At 44.0% G+C, this 27,170-nt stretch overlaps 1 protein-coding gene across 1 annotated transcript; it reads left to right on the top strand.

The window, feature by feature from the left end:
* dipk2ab (divergent protein kinase domain 2Ab) lies at positions 1-26,574 on the top strand. Its single transcript, XM_044025919.1, has 4 exons — positions 1-498; positions 7,459-8,343; positions 20,579-20,882; positions 25,962-26,574. The coding sequence occupies exons 2-4, from the start codon at positions 7,690-7,692 to the stop codon at positions 26,306-26,308; spliced, it is 1,305 nt and encodes a 434-aa protein (XP_043881854.1). The 5' UTR covers positions 1-498; positions 7,459-7,689; the 3' UTR covers positions 26,309-26,574.
* Positions 26,575-27,170: the final 596 nt, after the last annotated feature.

Consider the following 27,170-nt stretch of genomic DNA (forward strand, 5'->3'; position numbering starts at 1 on the left):
GTTGAAAAGAGTGGAAACAGAACCCATTGTGGTGCTCGAGAGGAGTGGGAGCCCCTGCCGGAGCGAAGAAGAAGAATTAACGGCAATTCCGTGGCTGCGGACGGACTCATGATAGGCGGACTGATATGGACGTTGTCGCTCAACGCGGACGGCGGTGTCCTTTGTGAGGAGGAGCGCGTTGTCCAGTCGGAAAGATCCGGTATATGAAGAGTTAAGAGCAGACATCCCAACTGTTTATCGAGCAGCTAGCAGGCTAGCTGGCTAGATACCCGGGAGCGAGACATGGGAAGCCCGTGTGAGTTTGCCTGATAGAGATCTTCGTCGACCTTTTGAAGAAGCTATTTTCGGTGCGGACATTAGCAGTGGGGATTTAAAGTATCTATCGCTCGCTGATTAAGTGACAGCAACTTTGAAGAATGATATCAACTGAGCGCTAAGCAATTTACTACTGCTGGTACTACTACAACAACAGAGCCGGAGAGGGATAAAGTCAGACAGGTTTGTTTCATAGTTTGTTTCTCTCGCTCTCTCTATTTGTACGGATTCCGTGATTCCATTAAACTCACCATATCAATAAGGCTACCAGGCAGAGTGCCAATCTCAAGAGCACTTTCATCTAGTTCAAGCCATGACTGGTTCAAGTAAATCCAGGGAAAAGGAGCACTAGTTTTTCAATGATTATAACACTTTGTATTTGATAGGTTGTAAAAGTGATGGAGCATTGATACATGACACCATCCAAATATTAACTCTATAAGTCCATGCATGAACATTTTAATATGAAGTGTTGTTTAAATTAAATTACCTCAGAACGATTTAATCAGTTATTTTTCTAACATTTGTCGCGATTGCCATTTGAGTTGCACTATTGAAAAAAGGATAAAATTCCAAGTAAGCATTTATTGTACAATAGATTTAAAAGACTGAGCACCACACGCACATTTCATCAAACATATTTATCACTATCTGCTCAAATGCAAACATGACAAAAAGATATACATTGCTACTAACACAATTGTCATAAAACATTGTGATTTGCTAATTATGTGCGATTTCTATTTAGATTTTATTTTAGAATTTTTCATTTTAATTTACTTAGAACGCAAGAATCAAACATTGCTTCCTTTTTGATTTGCTCTTGCGTCTATTTAAGTCATCATTTGAATTTTAACATGTTGGACAACATTTCCAGTCTACAGTATGTACAAGTGGATGTTTCACACATGTTTGTGTGTGTCAACATGACTTTTTGTTACCAGAAAGTAATTCCTTATCAGATGCCCACACCCTCCTCAAATGATGACAGGAAGTGATTGTTATTATAATCACTGTCAGGGCTGCTGCTGCAAGTGTTGTTACAACACACAACTACTATCTTCACCATCTCAACATGACTGTTTGGAATGTTAGATGTTGCCTGCAGTTTCTCTCAAGTCTATGACAGGTACGTTAGCAATTGTTGATCCCCCTCCACTAAATAACAAGGCTGGAGCAATAATTCATTAACAATGTATATCACAATATAGTTTTCTTCATTGGCAGTATAATAAAGCTTCCGTGCACAGTGTTTTTGTGCAGCCACTTTGAGATATAACACGTCGTTGCTGTGAATGTTTTACCTTGTGCTGAACTAAATGGGGAAATATCTACTTGCAATGTTTTTTTCTATAACAGATAATGGGATTGCAATTTGATTTGAGTCCACTATTCCAAGTGTTCACTGTAGAACAGATTTTAATACATTGTGGAGGATTACAACTTTTGATGCCATGAAATTATTCACTGGAAAAAATCATTTATCTCGTGTTGGAAGTCGCGTTCACATCCTAATCAAAGTAAAAAATCCCAAATAGAATACAGTTATTTGGACCTCAGATGAGAAAAATGGTCTGTTTTATCAATATGAATAAGATTCAAACAACCTGGTTCCTTCAACTTTCACTCAGGAGCAAAAATCAATCATAGTTATTTGGCATTAATCGTGGTAATTGTTAAGACTGACTGAGTTGAACGTTTTTATCACGATAACATTTTTGATCAAATTGTATTGCACTGCTTTACTGCTCATAGCTGCCTTTTGAAGTGTAACCATTCGCAGTCTATTGTACATTCAGGCAGATGTGGATCATATGATGCTTTCCCATAACCCTGGAAGCCTCCTGTATATTATATATTATATATTACTTCTGTATGTATTAACTTGAAGGATATTGCCCGTCTTTATATTTATTTATTGTTAATTATGTGCCACTCGAGTTTATTTTTTCTTCCTTCTCGAAAACAAGGTACTCCAACAGGTTTCCGCTCGGCCAACTTGATTTGGATTGATTTGCCGTGTATTTGCCTTCCTCGCCGGTGTGAGTAAACAGGAGGCTGAGAGATTCCCTCGTCAGAGACAGACAGACTCAGGCTGTGGCCGTGCAAATGAAAGTGTAATACACAATAACTAAATCGACTTGACAATGAAATTTCTGTGGCATAATAATGATTGTACACTCTTTGCAAATCTCTGCCCTTGATTTTTTTTTTCAAGGGAGAAATAGATTATCAGAACAGTCCTACTGTTTAGTCCAATATTTATAATTCATCCTGAGCGGTTTCTCCTCGTATTCTAATCAATAGAATTGGATCCTTTTTCATTTTTTTTTCTTCTACAAGACGAGACATATTGCGCAGCCTTTCTGCAAGGTTAGTCGACAAGGGAGCTATGAAAATAGACCAGTCCAACACAACACAAATGTTCTGCTGGTGGTTGATTTGAACATTTCTCAGCACTCTGCAGCGGAATGTTTTGCAACTGGAGCCTTAAACCTCCCACAGGAGCAAAATATTTGTTTTTCACCTCCAAACTCACCAAACCAAATAGGTTAAAAGCAACTCTGACCACAGATGGAGCTATATCCGGAGTAACCACGGATGAAATAATACATTTCTGTCAGGTCATCAACCCCCCTCCTTCTCCTTCCACCTACTCCAAACATATGTCCCGTTTGTTCAAACTGGAGCTTGCTTTGGCAGCTTGATTTAATCACTTCAAGAGTAACTTGACTTAAATGACAGTGTTTTGCAATAGCCTCATTACCTTGACATTACACTATATTGCAACTTACTTTTCAAACTGTTGCAGAGGGGATACTGGCTAAGTTAATGTTCGGCTGTTAAAGTTAAACACCCCTAACACTTTCTCAGTTGACAAATCTAGAGCAAGTCTGCACCGAGGTTCAAGTGTGTCCTTCCAAACAGCTGCAGCAGTTTTTTTGAGAAAAGCAGATTTCACTGATATTCTTGTGAAGAGAAAAAAAACCCTCCAGCGTTTTGGTTTGGGCAGGAGATGAATGCACTAATGTTTATGTGGGGATGCTGCTAATTGGTGTTTATATTCAGTGGACTTAATGTTCCGTGAAGCGTGTGAATGTTACTGTCATTTGTATCTATCCATCACTGCCTGCGTCCTTGCTGTACAGAGGCAATCCCACTGTGGCTGAATGTTTTTGTGATCAAACATTATTGACTCCCTCAGTCGATAACCTTGACAACAGTAGTTCCTCTCTCCAGCCACAGGCACTCATTGCAGTGGAGGAGTGGGGGGCTCAGTGGGGGCTTTTTCTCAGCTTTTAGCGAGGCTTCGCGGTAATGCCAGCACCAGTCTCCAGAGTGTGTGTGTTTGTGTGTCCATTCAGAGATGGAGAACTGCTACTCTGTATTCAAGTGATCTCTTTCCATTCATTTCCATCACAAGAGCAATAACTCAGAGTTTCTCTCACCTTGCAGTCCATTAGCCATACATTGGTCATATCTCTCTTTGCTCTCACCCTCTCTCACTCTACTTTACTTACTCCTACACTGAACTCCAATCCTCTCCTCCACTTTCTCTCTCTTTTGCGTTTCCAGTGGAATTAATCAAGCATGGTCATGTGTGGTTTGGCTTCATTATATCATAATGAAGTTTAGCCTCAGGTGCAGTTGAAGGAAATGGGTTAGTCTGAGAGTAGCTTTGTCCTCATACACACACACACCATCATCTGAAACCTGTTCTACACTGTAAATGATGGTAAAAAGAAAAATGACTTAAGGAAATTTATTTTTTAACTTCTGGGTTAGTCTGTCAAAATCTATGTTTAATATTATGTTGAAATATTAGGATGTTCTATTGTCGTCTACGTCCCGGTCGACCACTCTCATTCCCTTTTAAGCTGACATGGGGCCTATTGCTTCATCCTGGGCCTTTTCTGTTCCAGTAATGAGCCATTTTGTGGTTCTTAACATCTGCCAAACTTGGAACATTTTAAATGCAAGACTCCTCTCCCATGCATGGGGAGTCAGGCATCCTTTGATTTGCCCTCTTTTCTTTGCCTCTCTTTTCGAAATGCTTGCCACCGTACTTTGTAGACTGAGAACGTCGTAAAAAAGCCTCTTTTGGCTGAGGCTGTGTACGACGAGAGGTTATTTGGTGCTTATTCTCAACAGAGCTTTCCCCTGGTATTGTGCATCCCTCCTCCATGCAGAGGGGGGAGGAATGGAGGAGGGTAGCTAATTTAAAACATGTTTCTTGTTTTGTTTTTTTCTGAGGGCACGATGAGATTTGTTCAAAAGAAAACGCGGCATTATATTTCACTGTCCATCTATTCCAGTGGGCAACATCTGTGATGGAATACAAAGCATCTGGCTTTAATTTGGTGCTTGAAGTGAACTTTACCCTTGTCAAACCCCAGCGAAAGGAACCTTGCCTTAGAGCCCGGTACAGTTAGACCTTCGTCTTCACATGTCCTATTTAATAACTCTCAGCCTTGGTGTGGCTTACAAATACATGGCTTTTGTAGGTGTAGAATTCACAAGAAGCAGTCAAGTGGGGTAATTACCAGAGGAAAATATCACCATTCTAAATTAACCATGCCATCCTTCCAATGGAGTTGAATGTTTTGGTCTCATTCACACCGTTACTCCGCGTGTAATAGCAGCACCAGCAGCAGGATGTAAAATCTAACCTTGCCGCATTTCAGTCTTCCTACTCCCCTGCTTCTTGCTAAACAAATGAACAGATTCAAGGGTAAGCTGGCTGCTGGCACATTCATGCATTTCATTTTTAAGTATTTCAACACCTGGCTTGTCTCTCGTTAACGGAAAGAAAATGTAGCTCATGCTTTTTTACTACTGCATGCGGTGTGGTGGTCAGTGACATAATACAGGTAATGTTCCGTGGATAATTTAGAACTAACACCTGTGAAGAGGAGCAAGAAGCTATGCAGGCTCCCAGCGTTCGCCTCCCGCTCGTGCATCTCATTCCTCTCAGTGTCCAGGTCATGTTCGGGGGCTTGTTCCAGCTTTCTATTGTTCTCTGTGTCTTTTCTCCTCAGGGACGAAGAGGTGAACATATTTTTGGGACGCCTGGCTCAGGTTTAGTTTTAACCTCTTTGAGCCCTTGGCTGATCCTCAGGAAATCTCTTATCTGCACTGAAGTTTGTGCATCCGGGTCTGGTGGCTGCGTGTGTCGGACACTAAATTACTCCTGAATTGGAATCTTAAGGCAATGGGATGTTCGGCTTCATCTCGCAGAAGCAGTAGCAGAAGGGAATTCTGCAGGATGACACTTTTTAATTGCCCATCCCCCACTGTATAGCTTATCTTCCTTTCTTTTTTTTTTAGTATGAACATTTTTTTCTTTTGTAGGATTTTAATAATTTTCTTTTACACTCCATTCCTGTTTTTGACACATTGGCCTTCTTTTCGAGATCACTCTGAAAGGATTGCATTCCGTTTAATCTCATCTAAGGCTTTCTCTCAGAGTCAATCAGATGTGAACCAACGATGTCTTTATTTGGCTCCCTCAACAGAAGTGACCACAATTTGCCCTTTTATTGTTTTGCTCTTTAGATAAATTGGTTCAATGTGGAAATTAGAGTAACGCAATCAAAAGGTCTTCTAAATGATTCACATTAACGGCTTAAAACGACTTTGTGCATCATTATAACCTGAAAATATGCTTTAGAAAATTGAATTATTAAGTTTGAGCACTGTTTGATTTAATAGAGAGAAACGATTAAATTATTGCTTTATGTAAAAAAAAGTCTCTCACATTATCCCTCACGTCTTATAGCGAGAAGGAACTAAAATGCTCCTTGAGTTAATTCACAATACCTCCGTTTCACATTTCATGGCAAGAATGGGGTGAAAAATAATCCATGACTCAAAATTTCCTTTTCCTTAAAAATGTAGTGCAGTGGTCTGTACTTCCCTTATGTGGATGTGATCTATTTTTACATTACTGATGTTGGCCTGATCTGCTTGATGTATTTTCAGACGGCTTCTTATCTGACACTCCGCAGCTGCACAACTCCTCACGACTGCTGCTCTCTTGGCTTCCTTTAGCCCCGTCCAACTCTCAGCCACTTCGAGCTAAGAAGCGAAATGCAAGAATCCCATCGACACACGCGCTAATTACACGAGTGTTCCTGCTCGTTAGCCATGCCCTCTCAAGTCAGCTGTCCTAACAGGCATGTCCTAATAAGCTCTAATTGAGGATGGCTAATTTGCATGGCCTGAGTCAGTCTTTCTTAAAGCGACTTATAAGACTTAGAACATTCATTGCCGAAAAGCTGATTGGTTGGTCTATAGCTTCATCACAGGCTGACTTTGGGGGGGGGCATTGTTCTCGTACTTGTGAGCCCAGATTGTTGTCGCTTTCTTACGCGCTCACTTCTTTTGTTCCCTCCTCTCTTGTCAATGTCTAAAGGGGGTATTCAGATTCTCTCCCCCCCCCCACCTCAATCACGTATGCTATTTCAGCGGAACCATTGAAACGACTTCAGAGCGTGATTAAAACGAAGCAGGACAGATCTTTTCAAAGGTTAAACTACGCGGTGTGACTCTTGTCATAATGAAATGTAAGATTCCTCCATTTGAATCAAGCAATACAATCATGCAGACAGCATCTGATATGTGAGGAAAAGCAATGGATCCTTTACTGTAGCCGCAGAGGGAGGTCCACTGAGAAATCATGCGCCGAGTGGGGCACATTTTATTTATACGAGGAGTGGATGTTGTTCATTTCCTCCTAATTTGATCACTGACACTTTATTTCCCCCCCCTTTACATAGTTTTACTTATCCTATGTTGGAGGAGTACACAGAAAATGATTTCCCAAAGAGTGGGCACAGGCAGGTTTATTGCATTGGCTGAGGGCCATCTCATTTCTCCTCAAAAAGTAATGAAATCTCTCAAATGACCCAAGCAATTCAAATTTGTAAGACAATTTCATATGCCAGAGAAAGTGCTTTTTTGTTTTATGGGAGGGTATCACATTGTAGGATGTAGGGTTTCAAGTGGGAGACTAAGCCAGAATAATCAAACCTTTTTTCATTTATCCATGACCAAATGACCAATTTTGGTAATTATGAAATTATTTTTGTACTTACACTGTTGTAATGACTTCCATCTGTCTTTTTCTTTGCTTAATTTCAGACCTGCTGGCTCAAGGTTGCAGACAAACCTCAAGAAAGGAGAACATGACTCACTGGCCTCTGCCAGGGACTGGCACGGGGCAGCAGTGCCAACCTCGCCTCTGCCTCCCACTTTAGAAGTTACCCCAGTTAGCCATGACGGAGAGGCATTGAGGTCAGCTCCCTGTCAATCTTTTCAATACCTCTCCTCCTCCCTGTCCCTCAAGACCCTCTCCCCTGCCCCGCCCCCATCATGCTGCGCTTCCTGCCTCTCAAACTCGGCCGCCTGTACCGCTGTCTGAAGCTCCTGTTGGTGGTGGGATTGTTTGTCATCTTGTTGATGAACACCCACAACCTGTTCGCTTCCTTCCAGAAGAATGAGCTCACTGACAGACGGTTCATCAATCTCAACAAGTGTCCAGCCTGCTTTGGTACGAGCTGGTGCCGCAAGTTCATGAACGGCCAGGTCTCCTTCGAGACCTGGGGTCGCTTGCGGTTCCTAGATGTATTCAATGTCAAGAACGTTTACTTTGCTCAGTACGGCGAGCCCAGAGAGGGTACACGTCGTGTGGTACTCAAACGTCTGGGTTCCAACCAGGAGCTGGCTGAGATCGACCAGAAAATCTGCAAGAGGGCCACTGGCAGGCCACGCTGTGACCTCATCCAGGCAATGTACAAGACTGAATTTGCCCGGATCAATGGTGATGTTCGCCTGCTCACTCCAGAGGTGGTAGAGGGCTGGTCAGACCTGGTGCACTGCCCCTCACAGAGGCTGCTGGACCGTGTGGTCCGCAGGTATGCTGAGACCAAAGACTCAGGCAGCTTTCTCCTCAAGAACCTCAAGGACACGGAGAGAATGCAGCTGCTAATGACATTGGCATTCAACCCTGAACCACTCGTATTACAGGTAATGTCTCTTTAAAAATGTTCCCTCTGTGTTTTTGATGAACAGGAGCTGTTTTGCACTGGTTTCTAGTGGAGATATAATGTAGTTGAGATACTGTTGTGACTTTGCTGCTGTAAACGGCATTGTTAATGCCTTGGAAAGATACTGTATTTTTTTTATAACCCTGTTCTATTCTTCGAGGAAAAAAGAAGCACAAAGTCATTAGGAGGATCGATAAAGAGCTGGATAAGGTGTACTATATTGATCACATAAATATAACATTATATGGTTGCATGCTGAGGAGAGAACCCCCATTGTCTCATTGATGCAACCTCAACATAAGTCCTCCAGACATGTAGGGAAATCTGTGGGCATGCATTCACCATTCAACCAATCCGATGAATCCCCACCTTCCCTTCCCAATTGTTGTCAATTTTGTGTGTGTGTGTGTGAGATTAGCTTGCTTGGTGGTTGAAGAAAACAAAGCAACTTAACTTTTCATTTATTTATACATTATTCTCAAGTCATATTGCCTTTGCAGTATTCAACAATGTCAAAGCCAATGTAGATTCGCACCCCACAGGCCTACAAGTGTTTTTTATTTGGTAACAGTTCCTGGATCAGCTTTGCAACAAAGATGAGGAGAGCATCAATACAAAGCGAGCCAGGGCGTTGGCCCACAAAGCCCCCCCCCCCAGTAAATTACAGGATGGGAAACCTCCTCTTCCTTCCCCCCTTTCAAAGATCTGAGATGAGCCATTACACCCTCCCTAAACTCTAGGCTACACTGAGACCATGCGCCTGGTATCTGGAGCACGAATATTCCTCTGCTGAGAATAGAGCAAGGGTTTAAGAGCTGTGGCCTCCCAAAAGATGAGAGATTTTGGCTGGCGGCAGTACTGCATATTTAACACTATATGTAGGGCAGGTTTGAATTATTCAGGGAGGCATCTGTAAATGATCCAAGTTGTTTTTAATTTTAATACGAGTCTGTGTCCACTGGTGTCTTGTCATTCGTAGGCTACAGCATGTGGAAGGGTCTCTTTTTGGGTGTTCAGTCAAATCAAAAGTTGTGTTTTTAAGCTTCAGTGTTTTGATGAGAATGTATATTGAACACCAACCTATCTCTATTCTGTTGTCCTTTCAGTCACCCTGCATGTCAAAATTAACTATACTGTATATCATATAAACACCCCCCCCTTCCCCTCCCTTCCCTTTATGTCCCCTTTACCAGCAGCCAATCAATTTCAATTTCAATCTGGCATTGACCGTGTCTCATGAGGCGACAGAACAACAATGGTCATGGCCCGTGTAGAGATTCAATAACTTGCTCTGACCTCTAACCCCCCCCTCGCACTCTCACATAGGGCTAGACACCTGCAGGCATTGCAGAGGACAAAAGGCAAGATCAGCCTTTTAGTTTGGTCAATCTATAAAATCTGATTAGCCTTGTGTGGCCGCTTGCCCTCCCCCATCCTCCCTTTCCCCCTTTCTTTCTCATTCCTTTTTTTTCCCACTATCTGTGTCACCCTCCCATGTTTTTTTGTGTGCACGCTCCACAAACTCTGGCCAGATAATTCCATCAGTGTGTTTAATAGCATTATGCCCCAGTTGAGATGATCGGTGAATCACTCCCCACTCTTACCTTGGTGCACATTTGCACACGGACAAGTCATGCGCACACATTGTCCACAGCTCTTTTCACTCCGGTCCTTCACATGTTTACAGGGTCTCATGAATTGTTGATCCCATTCTGAACTTGTGACCTGTGGGTATTGGAGGGAACTGTGCCGGTTCTGTGTATGCAACCAGGCCGGGGCTAACAGATGGTGAACATGCGTTGCAGGGGGTGGATCACATTCAAGGAAAAGTGCCAGACATATCAGAGGATCACAGATCCTAAGGGCCTTGACTGTTTCGTCAGCATCACTGAACTCAAAAGATGAGGGGAAAGGAATCGCAGTGAGGCTGAGAGGCCTCTTGCACTAAGTTGGGCAGCAGTAGACCATAAAGAATTAATGGCGTCTATAGAGATTGAGTAGGAGATGTGCTGTAGTGCAACACCTTAGTCTCCCTTTTTTGCCGGAGGTTAGTCCTGCTCTGTGGAGACTGGTTTTAACAAAAGACTAAGGAATCCCAACTGGATTATGTTCAGGTATTTAACGAAACCTGATCCCTACTCCCGACTTCTTGTCACCTAGCTTTCTAGTCATGCCCAGAGGAAGCCTTCCTTCTGCCTGGTTTTAACACTTCTTCAGTGAGTTGTAGAGGCCAGTTTAAAAGAAGTGTGGGATTTGAATTTGCTATATTTAGTGTAAATAATTTCCGACTGTCACAGGTTGCCAGAATTATGGTTTCCTTCCATTTTCCCCTGCCTCTTTCCCCTGGTTTTACATAGTTGAATAAGGGGAATAACAGTTCTGCTGTCTGCTCAGTAAGCTGCACTCTCCCTCAGAAACACTTCTGTTTTCAGGCTTTTGAAGCCACAGGCAGTAAATCGGCCCTTTTTCGCTATGAGAAACCAGACCTTCTTTGTCAGTGGGAGACAATCTGCTGTGTTGTTTTGGGTCTGGCCAACAATGTGTTTTCTGTGTGCCGCGCTGTACACAAGCGCACATGCATCCGCGCACGCACAACACCCCCACTACTCTGTCACATGGACGACAATTTGGCTATGGGGAATAAATATTTTTGGAAGGCAAAATGATGACAGCCAAACGAGAAACTCCTTTTGAAACGGGAGGGACTTGGTGCATCTTCGTCTGTTTTCTTCCTCATTTCCTGTGTACTTGTGCTCTCCGGGTTAAGGTTGCGTGCACATAAATACATGATGCTTCTTGATTTGACCTCCTTTCTCGCAATGACTCGGTTTGCATGAAAAGTGAGAAATGAATTCTTCTTATTTCCTCCCTTGACTTCTCTCCTCCGGGTAGATGACACAGGTGATGGAGCCGTTTGCAGTACATCTGGTCCAACCTTAAATTAGTTCAATTTGGTCGAGTCCCCCCATTCCAAATCATTAAGCTTGGTGGGCTAGCCTGGAGCATGTGACTGCACTTGCACCCTTTTTGGTCCTCAGCCTCGTCTTGCTCAGTGAAGCTGAGAATAGGATGTGACAGGCCTGTGGGGTTAACTCAGTCAGCAGTGTGCCCGTGTCCTCCAGACTTGAATCCGCTCTCTCCCAGTCAGCCACCCCTTCGCTGTCTCTCGCCACCTTGAGCAGATCCGTCCCCACGTTCGACATCCAGGCTGCACCTGACACAGTGACACACTCGTCAGGAAGCATGTGTCCCTATGCACTGTGCTATGTCTGTTTTTCCCAGAACGTAGAAGTCTGACACTGATTCTAAATCAGTGAACACTGAGATGAGAAGGACGGCCCTTCTTTTTTTTCTTTTTCTTTTTTTAAAGGGGCTTTTTGGCATGCTCTTGATTTAATGAAGCTCTGCATAATCTATTATGATCCTCGTTCACTTTGGGAAGCGGAGCCAAAATAAACAAGATAAATTCTGTGTTTTTCCTGGCACAAAGTGAGACGAAGCCTGTACCTCAAACATAACTGACGGATGCTTGATGTATTTTTAGTGGGAAAAGACATTTAAATTAAAAAGGTAGAGCGTAAACATACATAACCTTCCTTCACCATCTGTTAGAGTCATATAACTGTAAAAATCTATATTACCTGTATAACTGAAAAAAACACCAGTATAATTACGCTATACAAATGATTACTTATGACAGATTTTTGTACATACCTCCTTATTGGCAATGCAGAAGCAATTATTAATACAAATGTGTTCCATAAAATATTAGTTTTAAAAATAAGAAAACAGGGACACCTTAACAATTTGTTGTGGCCCTGCTTATTACTTGAATGGAAATGATTTGTTATATTACTCCGGTCATTTGTGATGGCGCTCATTTGCATTATGCATTAGGGAAACAAGTAGGAAACAAGTTAGTTTTTCCACATATTCACATACAAGTGTGCGCTGAAGGATGGACAGAATCTGTGCCCTTTATTTAATCTCTGCAGGGATAAACTGCAATCTGAAGGTCTGGCTTTTTTGGGTCATGCATCAAAGCCTCCTTTGTTTTTGTTTTTATTTCTTTCTTTCATCAATTCAAAAACACTGCATGCTTTCCTGGCTTAAGTGCAGGCCTCCCTGTCTTTAAGGCCAGCCTCGGTGGCAGAGGTCCACTGGTAAAGAGTGTTTAAATTGCCGTTCTGTGATTAGTACCTTTTTGTTTTTTGGGTCTGGGGGATTGTGATGCTCTCAGCACATTAGAGTGGAGGATGTGTTTTGTCGCGTAACCCCTCTTCAAATGCTCCCAAACCCCCTTTCATTATTCTTATAGGCCTTTGTGTACAGACGGAATCCTGTTAGGAAAAGACAGGGAGTTATCTGGGCCTGACTCCCCTGTTTTGGCTGCACTCTCTGGATGGAGGCCCTGGTGGAAAGGGGAGAAGAGGAGGGGGAGGAGGAGAATGGGGTTGCGGAGTGAGTCTGTGTACTACAAGCCAGTGCCTTGTGGTGTTTTCCTCCATTTGAATGAGGCCGACTACTTGTGTTACCATAATCCTTTCTCTCTTTCTCCCTCTCTCCAAATACACACACGCTTGTACACACACACTCATGCCAGCTGTGTTTGGTTAGGTAAATGCCTGTGGCTGAGCCCCCTCCCCTTCCTTCCCTTTCCCACCCACCAGCTCCTATTTTAGATTTCTCCACCCCAACCCCTTTGGCTTTCTACTGTGGCAGCCTGCACCCTGGTCTACCTTATGCTTGGCTCCTGAAGATGCAGTTTCGCAACACAGGCGTCTTATCGCCATTCACAACTCTCCCTGGGCCCCCTGCGATTGCCAAAATAGATTTGGCAACGAGCGGGTTTTTACTGTGCCGCATGTTCCTTGGAGAGCAAAGGACCTAATGTTACAAGAAAATATGCCTTCTTAACACAACCCCGTTTCACTGTCGTTATAAAACTGACTGCTATATTAAAATGTCAAGCATCCAAGGTCTTGTCGGGAAATGTTAGAGGTCAAGGACAATTGTAATCAGTCAGTGTTGGTGTGTGGATTTTGGATGTAACAGCTCAGGCTGCATGTGTGCTGTGCATGTCTCTTTTCATTTAGGCACACCTGTCTAACTGTCCACACGTCCCATGTGAGTCTTGCCTCTTTTTTTAAGTCATGTACTAGCTAAGTTTACATGGACACCAGTAATCGGAACGAAAGCCTGATTGGAATAAAAATATGTCTGTCTGATTAATTCTGAGCGAGACGGCTCGTATATGCCGATCGTCATTTTGGTTCGGGGTTCATAGAAACGGTTGATCCGATCATGACTTCCTGGTTTGGTGCCATCATTTGTCTGATCCACTTAAACATGACCAATTGAACTGATCTATTTGAGAAACACAACGTATTTCCATTCCAAAAATGAATAACTGACAACAGACACGAAGTTCTAAGGACACAGAAGCAGAAGTGAAGCTTCTTCTGCTTCCGGAGAATTTGACAACACTGCACAAACCCGACTGAAAGCTTGATGCATGTGTACGCACACCCCAAACAGATTATTTAATTTTGCATATATGTGAACGATAGAAGTGTAGATTCCAGTCGAAATGAAGACATTTTTCACATGTAAACAAAGCTACTGTTCACAGCAAAAAAAAACCCAGGGCAAATATCTTTCCTCACCGTTTCAGCATCTATATCTGTTGCATATGTCACAAACACATCTTGTTCCTGTTTCAAAGTAAAATATCTCTGTCTTTTCTTTATTCCATTCATACAAGCCTGTTATTTGATTACAGAGTACAGGGAGTTATTTAGAGTATTTAAAAGCGTGTCGTAATTTCGCTTAAACGCGAGGAGGGGAACAACTTCAGAGCTGTGCAAGATATGGGCACTGCTGCTATCATGCACTACACGCACATCCAGCGCAAAACCAGCCTTACGCTTCACACTGGATGCTGGGCTGAGCAGTGTCTCGTGAATCGCTGGTGTTAGCGCATGGAGAGTGTGTGTTGCGTGCCTTGCAATTTTGCTGTGAACCGTGTACGACTTGCAAACAAGAGGTGAGAGCTATTTTCTCAAGAAGAGCTGTGTGGCTCACTCTGGCATAGGGCAGCAACTAAGGATTATTTTCATAATCTATTAATCTGTTGATTATTGTCTCGCTTTTGGTCCATAGAATGTTGATAAATGTTGATCGGTGTCACCCAGACCTTGAAATTATGGCATTCTCAAATGTCCTTGTTTTGTACACAAACCAAAATGATTCAGTTTGAATTATTTCTTTGTTAAATGGAGCAGAGAACCCAGAAAATATTCACATTTAAGAAGCTGAAAAATCAGAAATAGCCGACACTTTTGTAATAATTGAGTAATCTTTGCAGCCCTACCCAGTGTTTGGCAATACACTGCTCATGCATCCAGCAGGCTGCTTTCAGACATTTCCAATGAGTTCTCCTGCTAGCTCCCTAATCATATTTCCAGGTACAGCATCTTGCAAACTATAGCAATTTTTAAACATGAATACCAGAAAATACCATGACCTTATTTTCTGGGAAATCTCTAAATTTCATGTCTGTATATGAGGCATTTAATTGTTTTGCTTGTCTCTGCTTGCCATGATCTGCACAGAGGTTAGAATGGCGGGTCAGCGCCAGTCGTGTCCCTACTCACTCCACCGCCCGGCTGCCGCAGAGATAATTGGCAGCTGGTCTGAAATACACAACCCTTGATGTTGGCCTCAAACCCACAGCTCTCAGGTCTGGAGCCAAGTCTCACTTTGGTTCTTCCCCATACCGCGTGGGCAGCAATACCACCTAAACTGAGTCAACACCACTATGCCTATGACTTAATACGTTTCTCGTCTTCCAGTGAAGGGGGATTTATGAGGTGGCTTCTGTGCACAGTGGCTCAGGTTCAGGTCAGCGAAGGGTTCCAGTTATCAGCTCGCAGCAAAGTGTATACTAGCAACCTGGAGCAGCGGTGTCCTGCGCTCTCATTCCTCATTCTGCTCCCTTTCTCTCTCCACAGTGCAGAGGCCTGCAGAACTAAAATACCTATCTAACCCATTTCTATCACCACTTGGCAGAGCTTATTTAATGATGTGTGTACTCCTTCCCTCTGTGCCACATGAGCCGACTGGATATGGTCTTAGTCACTCTCTCCACCTGACCTCTCAGTTTTAATTTCTCATCAGGGTACCGTGTTTTCAGCCCTCATACTTCTGCATCAGCTTTGACTTCTCCGCACAGACACGCACGTGCCCCGCAGTATTTTCGCTCTTACGCATTCAGTGACTTTCTTCCCTCCCATGACTGCTGCAAGACTGTTAATTTGCACTCTTTGAACTGCATGTCTGGCAAAGAAAGAGGCGGGACCTATTCTGAATTCACATACATACGAAGTTAAAAGTATCTGTCTTTGGCTACACGTCACTCTTTATTTTTTACAGACACACTCTCCTCAGCTTGGTGCTCTGACGAGGTGTTTCCTGGCTTCCGTGCCTGGCACAGGCAGCTTCACTATCCTGTATTGCTGTGACTGGAGGTGGAACAAAGTGAGAAGGGGGTTTGTGGGGTTAGTATGAGACGCAGCAGCAGGAGATGAGAGAAAACGAGAAGAAAGGGTTGCGCCATGTGAGCCAGGATGAAGAGTTGGAGCTGGCTCCCCCGTGGGGCCTGAGCTCTAGCTGCAGACTAACTGACTGGGTTTTTTAAACTTAAATGGCCAGCAAAATGCCAGACTGGGCTCACTACACACACACACACACACACACACACAAGGTCAATAGGAGACCTGCACAAAAAAGCAACATGTTTTTTTTTCTCAAGTCTAGCTTGGCAACCCCAGCCTTGCAGAGCAGATGTGACTCATTTTACCACCAGGACAACTGAATAATGTTCATTGTGCAACATCAGGGATGAAATGGGTTTTTTGTTGCTGCTGCTGTTGTTGTTGTGTCTGACTAAAACTTGCCTGTCCACCACACTTCCTCAACTTTCCCGTTTGATCCTGGGACTCATGACGAGTCCTGTCTCGGCTTGTCTGCAGTGAAGCAGCGGGGTTTTGTTGCGGACAGAAAATGTCGAGAATTTACGCCACACCCCCCTTATGGGGTTTTTCACAAGCTGAACACATGAAACGCTTGTATGGCAAACTACCAATTTACTTTTACTTCTGAGTAGATGTGGCCGCAGGATGAAGGTGGCTGGTTCTTTTAAATCTCACATTTATATACACAGCTCTGTGTGTCTACAATATTTGCATTTGTATGCCTCTGTGCGTGTGTATGCATGTGTGTGTGTATATATATACACGTATACGCCTTTGATGGACCAATGTTCTTTGCAGACTGGCCAAGGCAATATCTTGGGAGCTGCTCATGTTTACTCGGCCGCTGAATAGAGGTTGTTATCAGCCCTGGTCACGTTGGAAGTTCTCATTCACACGCACTCAGATCCAGTTTCACATGGACACACACACACACATACAAATGCACAAAGGGCTTCTTTCGAACTCTATCACACATACACACACGCGCACACACGCGCGCACACGCCCTCCCCTGAATGGCCCACGAGAAGGGCACGTCTTTGTCAGCAGATGTCAGGACGCAGGTGTGTGTTCCTGAGCCTCTCGCTCCATTCGTTTTATCCTCTCCTCCAGAGGCTGCCCATTTGTCTGTGGCCCTGTTTCATTTCAACCCACTCCAGTCCCCCCACGAGGATGCCAGTATGTTTGTTGTATCACAGGGAGGGGAGGGGAGGGGAGTGGAAAGCACCCCCAGTCAAAGCTACTTGGTTGCAGCGGCACCACCTTTATGATTGGATTTGTCAGACAAGGGCCTGCACGTCAGGAGGAGGTCTTCATTAAATTGAACTGTTTTCTACCCTTGCTTTCATTGTCTTATTATTATTTCGGTAATGCTGTAAAAAATCCCCTCAAAAAAACGCCAAAAGTGAGTGGGTTTAGCACAAGATTGTAAAGGCCAAAGGTTTTGCTAAGCAGGAGATAAAAGGTTTTTATCCAGTGACAGGGACAAGAAGTGCCAAGCCCTTTTAAAGCAGTAAAAGTCACTGGGATGTTTCATTGGCAGATATGCCCTCTCGGCATTTTGTCAATAGCATAAAATCATGGGTACCTGTACAGCCTTGACACATACACACAAACTGCACCCCTACGTCTGCTCAGGGATAATGCAGTGGATGTAATATTAGGCTGGGACTTCCAATTTATCCCCCCACCCCGCTCCTCATTGCTGATGTTAATGACTTCTACACAGTAACCATTTAAAGAGTGCTACGGGAGAATGATTGGTGGGACACGTGGAGTATTTATCAAGCTTTGTAATGGGTGAGATTGAATCCAAAGCTCAGGTGTCCTCTTCATATGTGCCTGCCTTCACCGTTCAGTAGTCCTCACCTTTCGGCCTTATTGCATATAAAACTTAAACGGGGGAAGAAGTTCATAAAAATGGCACCAAGGTAGGAGTTGTCAGAAGCCCGGCAACTGACAGAGTGCAATGAGCCTGTCAACGCCGTGAATAAGCGACATCTATGTTAAGAACTGTGGAAGAGGGCTGCGCAGACATGAAGGGATTCTCATAACAGCCGTTGACAGTATCTGAAAGTAGCCGTAGGGCATTCATCCTTCTCCTTCCTCCCATCACCCCCCACCCCCACAATAAAAAAAAAAAAGAAAATCTGCCACTGCTCTACATTTGCTCCCGTTCAGGCTGCAACCTGACAACAAAGAGAGAGATGTGTTTAGCAGGCAGGTCTTTTCTGGTTTATTCCTTCTGTCCACTGGAGCGGAGAAGTGAAAGACACTGTGTTTGTCTCTTGTGTTTGCTGTCTCCATCGTATTCTGTCTCTTCTTGCCAGACCCCCTCCCCAATAACACAACACACCACCTCCATTCTATCTCGGAGAGAGGGAGAGGATACTTGTTCACAAAGCAGGTTAAGCCGTAACATTGGACAGGCTAACTTTTGTCAACAAGCTGCTTAGATTTGAACACAAAGCGGTCCAAGGTTTGAATCTGGGTCAAAGGGATGCAGGCCTAATGTGGTAGAGATGTGCCGCCTACTGATCCAGCTTCCACCTAATCTTCTGTGTCCACTTCAAAAATTAGAAAGACATTTGAGAAATTTAGCCTAGTCAAGTCGCTAATCCCCAAAATCTCTTGTGTGGGAATGCCTGTTGTTTGCAACATCTCAGAAGATTGTCTCTCCAGCCAGCCAGCCCCTCTATATGTGGGAGCTCCTCCATTTCCCTTTGTTTCTTGGCATTTGCTGTAACTCGTCATTCTTGAGACATGCCTTCCATCCACACATTTCTCTCCCTGTCAAGCTTGTGACATTATAAAATGCAGAAGTCGGCCATTAATCCTAGAGTTTTTGGGAAAGTTGATGTCAGTCATCGCCAAGTCCAAGGATGACAAGCACAGACAGGCAGATGGGCAGAGAGGCTGCTGGAAGCCAGAAGTGCTCTCTGAATAGACTTTTGTCTGGCTCACGATTGATTGGATCACCTCAGGGAAATGGGTTCCGCCAAGACTGCACTTCATACACCTTATCATTGTCCTCCCCTTTTTGGTGTTGGAGCTTTCTTTAAACTGATGGGAACAAGAGATTTACCTAAGGCGTAGATTTACACCACGAGAACAGACATCGACAGAAAAAGTTTTCATCGTCAGACATCCCAGCATCAAGATCCTTGAGAGTCTTCCAAGAATATTAGTCCAGTCAAATGCTCCTTAAAAGGTATTCTTAGTCCTCACTCTGAATTATGAACAGCTCATTTCCATCGTGTTCCGTAGCAGAGGTGGGATCCATATGCTTTGCAATACACTTTGCAAATTATAGCTTTGACAAGAGGTGTAATAAAGGAGTTTCAGAGCAGCTTAGTACGAGGAGTGTCAGGGAAAAAATGGCCCTACTCTAGTCAAAGGTCTGCTAATGAACCCCCTTGCTGCATAAGCTTTCGTTCTCCCAGCTGTGGTTCTTTGTCACATTCACTCGTTCGTCTTTTATGCGGTGAGCTTCCAGCTGTTGTCTTTAAGACACAGCAGCTGCATGGGTGTCAGGGGGACGGTGGGTTAAGATGTATGTTTCTAAATAATTTGTACCTCCCCTTTAAAGTTTAAAAAGATCTCTTGTGACCAAAACTGAAAGCTAATGAAGTATTGAATTACCACAAGTGTAAAGTTAGACGCAGCGCAGTCATGGTCGTTCACACCTTACCCTGCAGTTACATGGTGCGTCCGCTGCCGTTTTCTCTGATACGATTGAGTTTCAGAAAGCATGGGCTCCCGAGGCTGCCGCGAAACACGAGGACTTGTGATTCTTTCTGTGGCTGCCTGCCAGAAACTGCAGCCTAAGAGAGATTTGTTACATGGGCATTGTGGGCTATCTTTAAGCCAACATATGGCTGGGTGTTTATTGTAAAAGATAGAGCCCTATCACGGGAGGGCTTATTGTAAAAGGCACTATCACTGGTTACAAAACTCATGTGGGTCTCCGAAAAAAGAAAATCTGTTATTTGACGAAATGGACCAAGAGGTTTAGGGACAGTGTGAGTCACCAGAGCTCATAGATGGAAACCATAATGACGTAATGAGACGTACAGGATCCAGTCCCCTTCGCAGGTCTAACAAATCTGGTTTACAAATTTACAACACAGTTGTCTGTCTGTTTGCTGGTGCAGAAGTTACCACATCACCTCGAGCGATTACAGGAATTGGTGCAGTGTTTTTGTTAGACAGTTGAGTAAATCAAAGAGAAATGGTGGAGCAGCAGTGATACTAGGTTGTTATTAATAATCAGTTTCAAGCCCCAACACACACAGTGGTTTCTTGTCGGCATGCCCCAGCTGCATTAACATGCTTAGCCAACATCATACAGCCGTTTAAATCTCCTCCTCTCCGCTGCATCACAACACACACATGGCTTTCCTGCTAACTGCTGCTGAGTGTGGCAGCTCATAACTGAAGGGCTTCACCACAAACTGACCCTTTTCCCTTTGTTGAATTTAATCTGTTATACACAGTTCCTTGGCAGATTTTCAACTATTGTAAAAAAAAAAAACTACCCAAGGCTGCACAGCCACTCTGTGTGGTGGCTGAATTTTGTTTTTCATCCATGAATGGAAACCGATAAACAAATATTTTCCCGTTTTTCAACGTCATTGGAGCTTAAACCTTTTTTTTTCTCATTTGTTTCTCCTTTCCCAGAGCTTTCCTTCAGACGAAGGGTGGCCGTTTGCCAAGTACCTGGGAGCATGTGGGCGCATGGTAGCTGTTAACTACGTTGGCGAGGAGCTGTGGAGCTTCTACAACGCACCCTGGGAGAAGAGGGTGGACTTGGCGCGCCAGCTGATGGACATCGCCGAGCAGCTCACAAACAATGACTTTGAGTTCGCCCTCTACCTGCTCGACGTCAGCTTTGATAACTTTGCGGTCGGCCCGCGCGATGGAAAGGTCATCGTCGTCGACGCGGAGAACGTTCTCGTGGCAGACAAAAGGCTCATCAAGCAGAGTGAGTGACGGCGTCTATCACACTTGAACACACACATGTCCTCTGTTACGCGTGTGTTTGTGTCCGTATGGCCGTGTCGAATACCTGATATCGCTTATTTCCCACAAGATGCTGTAGCTGTAGTTCATGTACATCACACCTTTAAATGTTACCACCTCTGAAACAACACGCAAAGACATTATTTGCATTCACACTTAAAGTGCTAATTAACCATTATCAACACGCAGTAACTGGTCGTCCTGGTCGGATTGTGTGATTAGAACACTGACCACAGCTTGAATTCTCCTGCAAACTCTGTACATTATGTGAGAATAGCACCAACTCTAGCTTTTGAGGCAATGGAGCAGGATTGAGGAAGAGCCTCGGGGGACAGAGGGCTGTGGGCAAATCTGCACACACTTGAAGCCTCCTCTCCTCTAAGAATGCACTCCACCAGCGTCCCTTCTGCCTCCCGACACCCTCGTCCCATTCAAAGCGAAGAGTGCTAGGATAACAAGCCGTCTCCACTGTCCTAGTTCCCCCCCAGAATAAATCTCATAACAAGAACACAATATATCACACACTCGATCCAACCCCCAATTTACTCCCCTTACTGGGGTAACTTCACAGATGAGGGACGACCAGCCACTGAAGCGCCTACATTTATCTCTTGCTATGGAAATCAGTGTGAATCAATGTTATGCTTGTGGCATTGCATGAGCACAATTAGAGGCACACATTTTTGAATGTTGGACTGCAGCAGATGTGGTTAAAAAAAAGAAAAGAAAAAAGAAGATGGCGTCATTAAAAGGCAACCAAAGTGAAATGACCTAGAAAGAAAGAAAGATTTCAGTGTGTTTAAAGTGTGTTTTAACACGCAGTATATCTTTAGTAACTTTACCCAAAAGGACAAAATGATTTGACATTTATTGTCGGATATTTTGGCCATTATTAGATTTTTCACAGATATCCGCCATTATCTACGCATGAAGTGTTTGCTTGAAGATAAAGTGCCACTTTTCCCAAATGACAAGGTTCTAGCATTGCAAATATGTTGGGCTTGTTTTTGTTTTGGTACCTCAACATGCCCTCTCTTTTCTCCCCACAATAAGTTTGTGCTTCTCTTTTATTTCCTGTGCAATTGTTGGTTTGTTTGTGCCATTCTCAGAAATGTGTATATTTACCTTATCGCCAATAGCTGCAATTTTCCGCCCTGCCAAACTGGCCCTTTTGTAGGTCTTGAAGCAGAATCCAGGTTGAGACTCCCTTTGTCTGGCCCGACACATTTGGAGCTCGACAACTCAAGCTGCTTACCCCGGCCATTCAGAGTTTAAGCCTCGGAAATGTTTATGTGCTTTTTGTGCGTTTGTGGGCCCTTTATCTGTCTGTGTGCAAGCCGCGGTGCAATCAGAAGAAGGGGATGAAGGTGGTAATGACGAGTATTACGAGGTCATGGCCATGTGTGACACAGCAGTGGGAAATGGGTGCGATAACCTCCCACAGCTCCACGAGCAGAGAATGCAACCCTTGCAATTAGTGCCAAATATCGAAAACCAGTTCAAGTGTGTCGTCGCGAGTCTCGTCGTTCCTAACTGAGGCCAATTGATTTGCAAGTCAAACACACAGAAAGCCATGTGCCGGCCGACCCTTTCATCAGGAGCGTCCATATTGATGTGGCGACTTTTCAGCAGGATAAAATGCACATGTGCTCTGCGTTTGCACAGTCCAGTGGCACGAAAAGGAGCCATTCCCCATCATTGACTTTATGGCGATTGAGAATGGTTTTAAACCTAGTGCTTTTTTTTAATTGTAGACACATGCTGTGTAATGAAACGCACTCTTCATTTACTCTCATTCTCTTCTCTCCCTGGCACCATCACTCACTCACATAAACACACACACACACACACACACCCGCTGCAGCACTTGAAACACACATATAACGTTCCCCTGTCTCTTACATTTAATAATGCACTCCATACACAGGTAAAATCTGCCTTGTACTCTTGAATGCCACCAGTAAGGCCATGCTAACAAGTTTCTCAGGCCCAGTGACCCTCCTCACTGAAGGCCCTGGTACACTTCCACTCACACACGGCGCACGCGGACCCAACACCATGCGGCCCAGATTTTGGAACCATGCGCAAAGAACATGCTCAGTGTGCGTTGGACAGTGCATGCACAAGCTGAACTTCCACCCCGCGGAGGTGGAGTATAAGCCCCGCTTACCAAGCAGAAAAACCCATGTCACCAACAGAAGAAGTGGTCGCCAAAGATAGGCCGTAGCTGACTTCCCTCGGCCTATTTACACCACTGTTTTCGTTTGTTTTAAGGTATGACAGTGCAGGGTCTTCTCAAATACATCTCCTCTGTCTTCGTCATACAGTCTCAGCCTCTCAAGATGTAGTGTGTTGGACATTTAAAATAATTTTTTTCACAATTGTATAGACCCTTCTTCTCATATTTGAAGGCTTTTCCCCAAAAGCCTCAGAAAAAACAGTGAAAAATGCTTCTCCAGCATGAGTTAAGTTTAATCAGTGGGGCCAGCAGGGCCTTCTCTTCTGGCCCTGACAATATCAAAAAAGTATTTTTTTTATTATTATTATTATTTTATTTTTTTTAATAATCAAATTAATGTGTGTCTGAACGTGTCTGAATTCAATTACTTTTTCAGTATGTTATGGTTATATTTCCAGAAAGAATATGGTTATTTTTTTGTGAAGCTGAGCTAGATTTTCCATATGTCATTAAACGCATCATAGCTCCGCGGACCTGCTCTAGTAGTATTGCTGGCCTTTCGTTGAAGCTGCCATTTCCTATTTGGTTATAACTTTGACTGACGTGTGTCGTCAGTCAATCAAAATGTGATGCATAGTGACAGTCGTTGTTGTCATCAACGACGTTTGAACCTTTGGCGGGTTTTGAAGTAAGTTATGGCCCCTGCATTAACACCACCATCCATCATGTTTCTGATCTCCTTCGTGTGCACTATTCACGGCGATCGTTTGGAGAAAAGAAGGAAATTATTTCAAGAGGAAGACCCACACAGAAGAGGTACATCATTTCCGGTAGTTGGAGTGTTAATGATAAATTGATAACATTTTTTTAGAAGTGGTGAGGACAAAACTGTTGATCATAAATAGTGCCGGGGACATGAAGCTTGTTTTTGTGTCATATAGTGGCTTGTGAAATTGCGGTTGCTGAGTGACATAACGGAAGATGTGGTGGTAATGATGCAGTAGCCTATAGATGCGCAGTGGTGTGCGTGTGCGCTATGGTTGTTACAGATCAACTGTCTCATGAATATAGTGCATAATAGTGTGTTTTGTATGTGGTTGTGGTCGTGTTTGTGCCTGTTTTTTTTTTCTTTTTTTACTGAAGGCCCCGACTGAAACCCCACGGTACGCTACTGAGTTTAATGCATGACCAGAATGAATGTGCTCGATCACCCACCATGTATTTGCATCGGTTTACACATGGGTAAAACATTAGGATAAAATTTGTGTCGCTGAATCTGAGTCTGGTGATCGTGGTGTTACTTTGCAAGCTCGATATTTTCTCAGGTTGGTATAAAACGTTTGAGAACCACTGATCTAGGAGGTCAATACATAAACAAGGCACCTCTTGACTGAGCATTGTTGAACATTGCATACAGTGTGTTGCAAAAATAGGTTTCAAACATAAAGTTCCATTCTTCAGTTGTTTAATCATTTCCCTTATGAACCAACGCTTTTGATCAGGCATCTCAGCACACACACAAAAAAAGTACAATAACATTAGTATTTTGACATGTAAAGATATAACGCGCTCTCTGGAGATCTGGGAAGACATGACTTGGCAAACACGCAAGGGTTACAGACACTAAAACAAACAATCCCTGATAATTTCAAACATGCATACGAATAGTTCAAACTCACTTCTATGTGAGTCTGTACTTCCTCTCTTATAATTATTATCATTATTATTATTATTATTATTATTATTATTATAGGAAGTAAAAGATAAGACGCAGAACAGAAATGATTGTTCACTTGTTCTCGAGTACATTGAAGTAAAAATATGAAGCCATTTTAATTTGGTCAGTTTGTGGATATGACTTATAATTTCCTGCAAATTAGCTTCAGAAAATGCCGTGCTTGATGCACTCAGAGAAGGAGGAGAGAGGTGTAAGTGGACCTTTAGATTTCTTTTGGACTTTTCTTTTCCTTGTCTTCGTCCTTGAGTTTGAGCTCTCCCTCCTCCCTCCTGTTTTCAGTTTGCCTGCTGTATGTGTGTGTGTGTGTTGGGGTGGATGGTTGTGAGTGTGTTGGACAGTCTCCTGATGCCATCTGTCAATCAACACTGAAGTGTGATGCATGGTCAGCTCTCAAACATTAATTGCTTTCACCTCACCTTGCTACTCGTGTGTGTGTATATATCTATACGTGTGTGTCTGTGTGTGTCTGTGTGTGTGTGTGTGTGTGTGTGTGTGTGTACGCATCCTTAGGCAGATCCATCTTCATCACCTGCACTGATTGATACGCCCCTCCTCTTTGTCGGGAGGGCCACCAGAGGGGCCCCCCTTGATAAAAGGGCAGAGCTGGATGTTTGATTGAGTTATTCTGATGAGCCCGAGGAGAAGTGCATTACACCGCTGATACACTGATTATGTGTTTGCATCCTCTGGGTCCGCCCTCCTCCTTCCAACAATGTTATCGATCTGTTTTTTAATGCACAAACCGATAGCTCTCTCTCTCTCTCTCTCTCGTTATTCCAGTTTATTTCCGTGACTTTCTCCTTTCCCGGCGCAATCCTCCAATGAGAAATGAGAAAGAATGATTCATTTCTGTCAGATGAGAGGGCGAGATGAGCTGCTCGGCCATATGCACCCCATGGGGTGTTGGAAGTGGCGCCTGTTTCTGTTTCTATTCCTGTCGGCTTCGGCTCAGGTTGATTTCTTGGGTAATAAACCTGACAATTAATATTTTCATTGTCAGGTGGAGACACACATGCCGTAAATAAAAAGTTTATAAACGCGTGTTTGGTAAACCGTTTTCATGACTCTATCAGTATATTTTTATCGCTGTGTGCTAATTTATGTGTCTCCCTGTCTCCGCGCAGACAAGCCAGAGAACTATGACGTGTGGTACGAGAGCCGCTTCGAGGAGTGCGACCGGGAGGCCTGCCTGTCGTTCTCCAAGGACTCCCTCTGCTCCAGGGTCACCGTGGACCACAACTACTACGCCATCTGCCAGAACCTGCTGTCGCGGTTCGCTAAGTGGCGGGGCTCCACCGGCGGCCTCCTCCACGACCCGCCTGCGCACATAGCCAAAGATGGACAACTCGAGGCTCTGTTGGACGAGTGCACCAAACCCAAAAAGCGGTACGGCCGCTTCCAGGCGGCCAAAGAACTGCGCGAGTACCTCACGCAGCTAGCTGCCAGCTCCTCCTCTGCCACGGCAAGGTAATGAATGGAGATGGCATCAGCCGGAAGCACCGAGAGACTGGACCCTGTACTCTTAATCTCCAGACTCTTGAAATCCTGGTTCTTGTTCATGATGTCATTTGCTCCCCCTTTTGTGCGCCTGAGCAGGGAAATAGCAGAGGTCTTGCATCAGGAAGTGTAAGAGTGTAAAAGCTTCACAGCAGATTTGTTGAAGCTCGAGCTTTTACCGGACTTTGCTCCTGTGTGAAAGAGCAGGGATTCTGGTCGGAACCAGGACAGAGAAGGGGATAGAGGAAACCTCTCTAACAGGGTGGGCCTGCCATGTCTTTGAAGGGCAGTTAAGTGAGAAAGGGCTTTGGTGAACGCAGCCTTCACTGGACCCAGGCTAACGCAAATCACAGCATCTACACAGCAGCAGCAGCTGTTCACTCCTCCATCCGTCAGAACTGTTGTGTTTCTTAATCCTCCATCTTAACACCTGTTTCATTTGGCCCCAAGGATCTCTCTCTCTCCCTTTTATTACTTTTGTTTCAGGGCTGAATTTAAGTAGATTGGTGCATTTACATTTTTGCTGTGCCATGGCTTTTTTTTCTTTTTTTCTTACCTCCCTCCCTCTGTAGCATGGCTGCAGGGAAGGTGGAGGTAGCATGAATTTTCCTGCTGTCAGGCAGCAGAGAAGGCCAAGCGGCAGGTAGAGTCGGAGAGGCGGGGGGGTTGGGGGTTGGGAGGAGGTTTGCTTTCCATGCAGCAGAAAAAGAGAACCCTTTACGGCCATCGGCGATCACATGGCAATCATCTTTCTTTTTTGTCTGGGTGTTTTCCCTTTAATAGGAACCAGAGAGAGAGTGAGACAGCAGCACATAGGAAAAAGAGAAGGGTTACTC

Source organism: Solea senegalensis, linkage group LG1, assembly GCF_019176455.1.
Source record: "Solea senegalensis isolate Sse05_10M linkage group LG1, IFAPA_SoseM_1, whole genome shotgun sequence".
Lineage (NCBI taxonomy): Eukaryota > Metazoa > Chordata > Actinopteri > Pleuronectiformes > Soleidae > Solea > Solea senegalensis.

What these genes read in the sequence shown, in the direction of transcription:
- dipk2ab (XM_044025919.1), top strand. Translation starts at nt 7,690, where the DNA reads ATGCTGCGCTTCCTGCCTCTCAAACTCGGCCGCCTGTACCGCTGTCTG. An exon ending in CTGAACCACTCGTATTACAG is followed by an intron (nt 8,344 to 20,578) that starts GTAATGTCTCTT and finishes CTCCTTTCCCAG; the next exon opens with AGCTTTCCTTCAGACGAAGG. An exon ending in CAAAAGGCTCATCAAGCAGA is followed by an intron (nt 20,883 to 25,961) that starts GTGAGTGACGGC and finishes GTCTCCGCGCAG; the next exon opens with ACAAGCCAGAGAACTATGAC.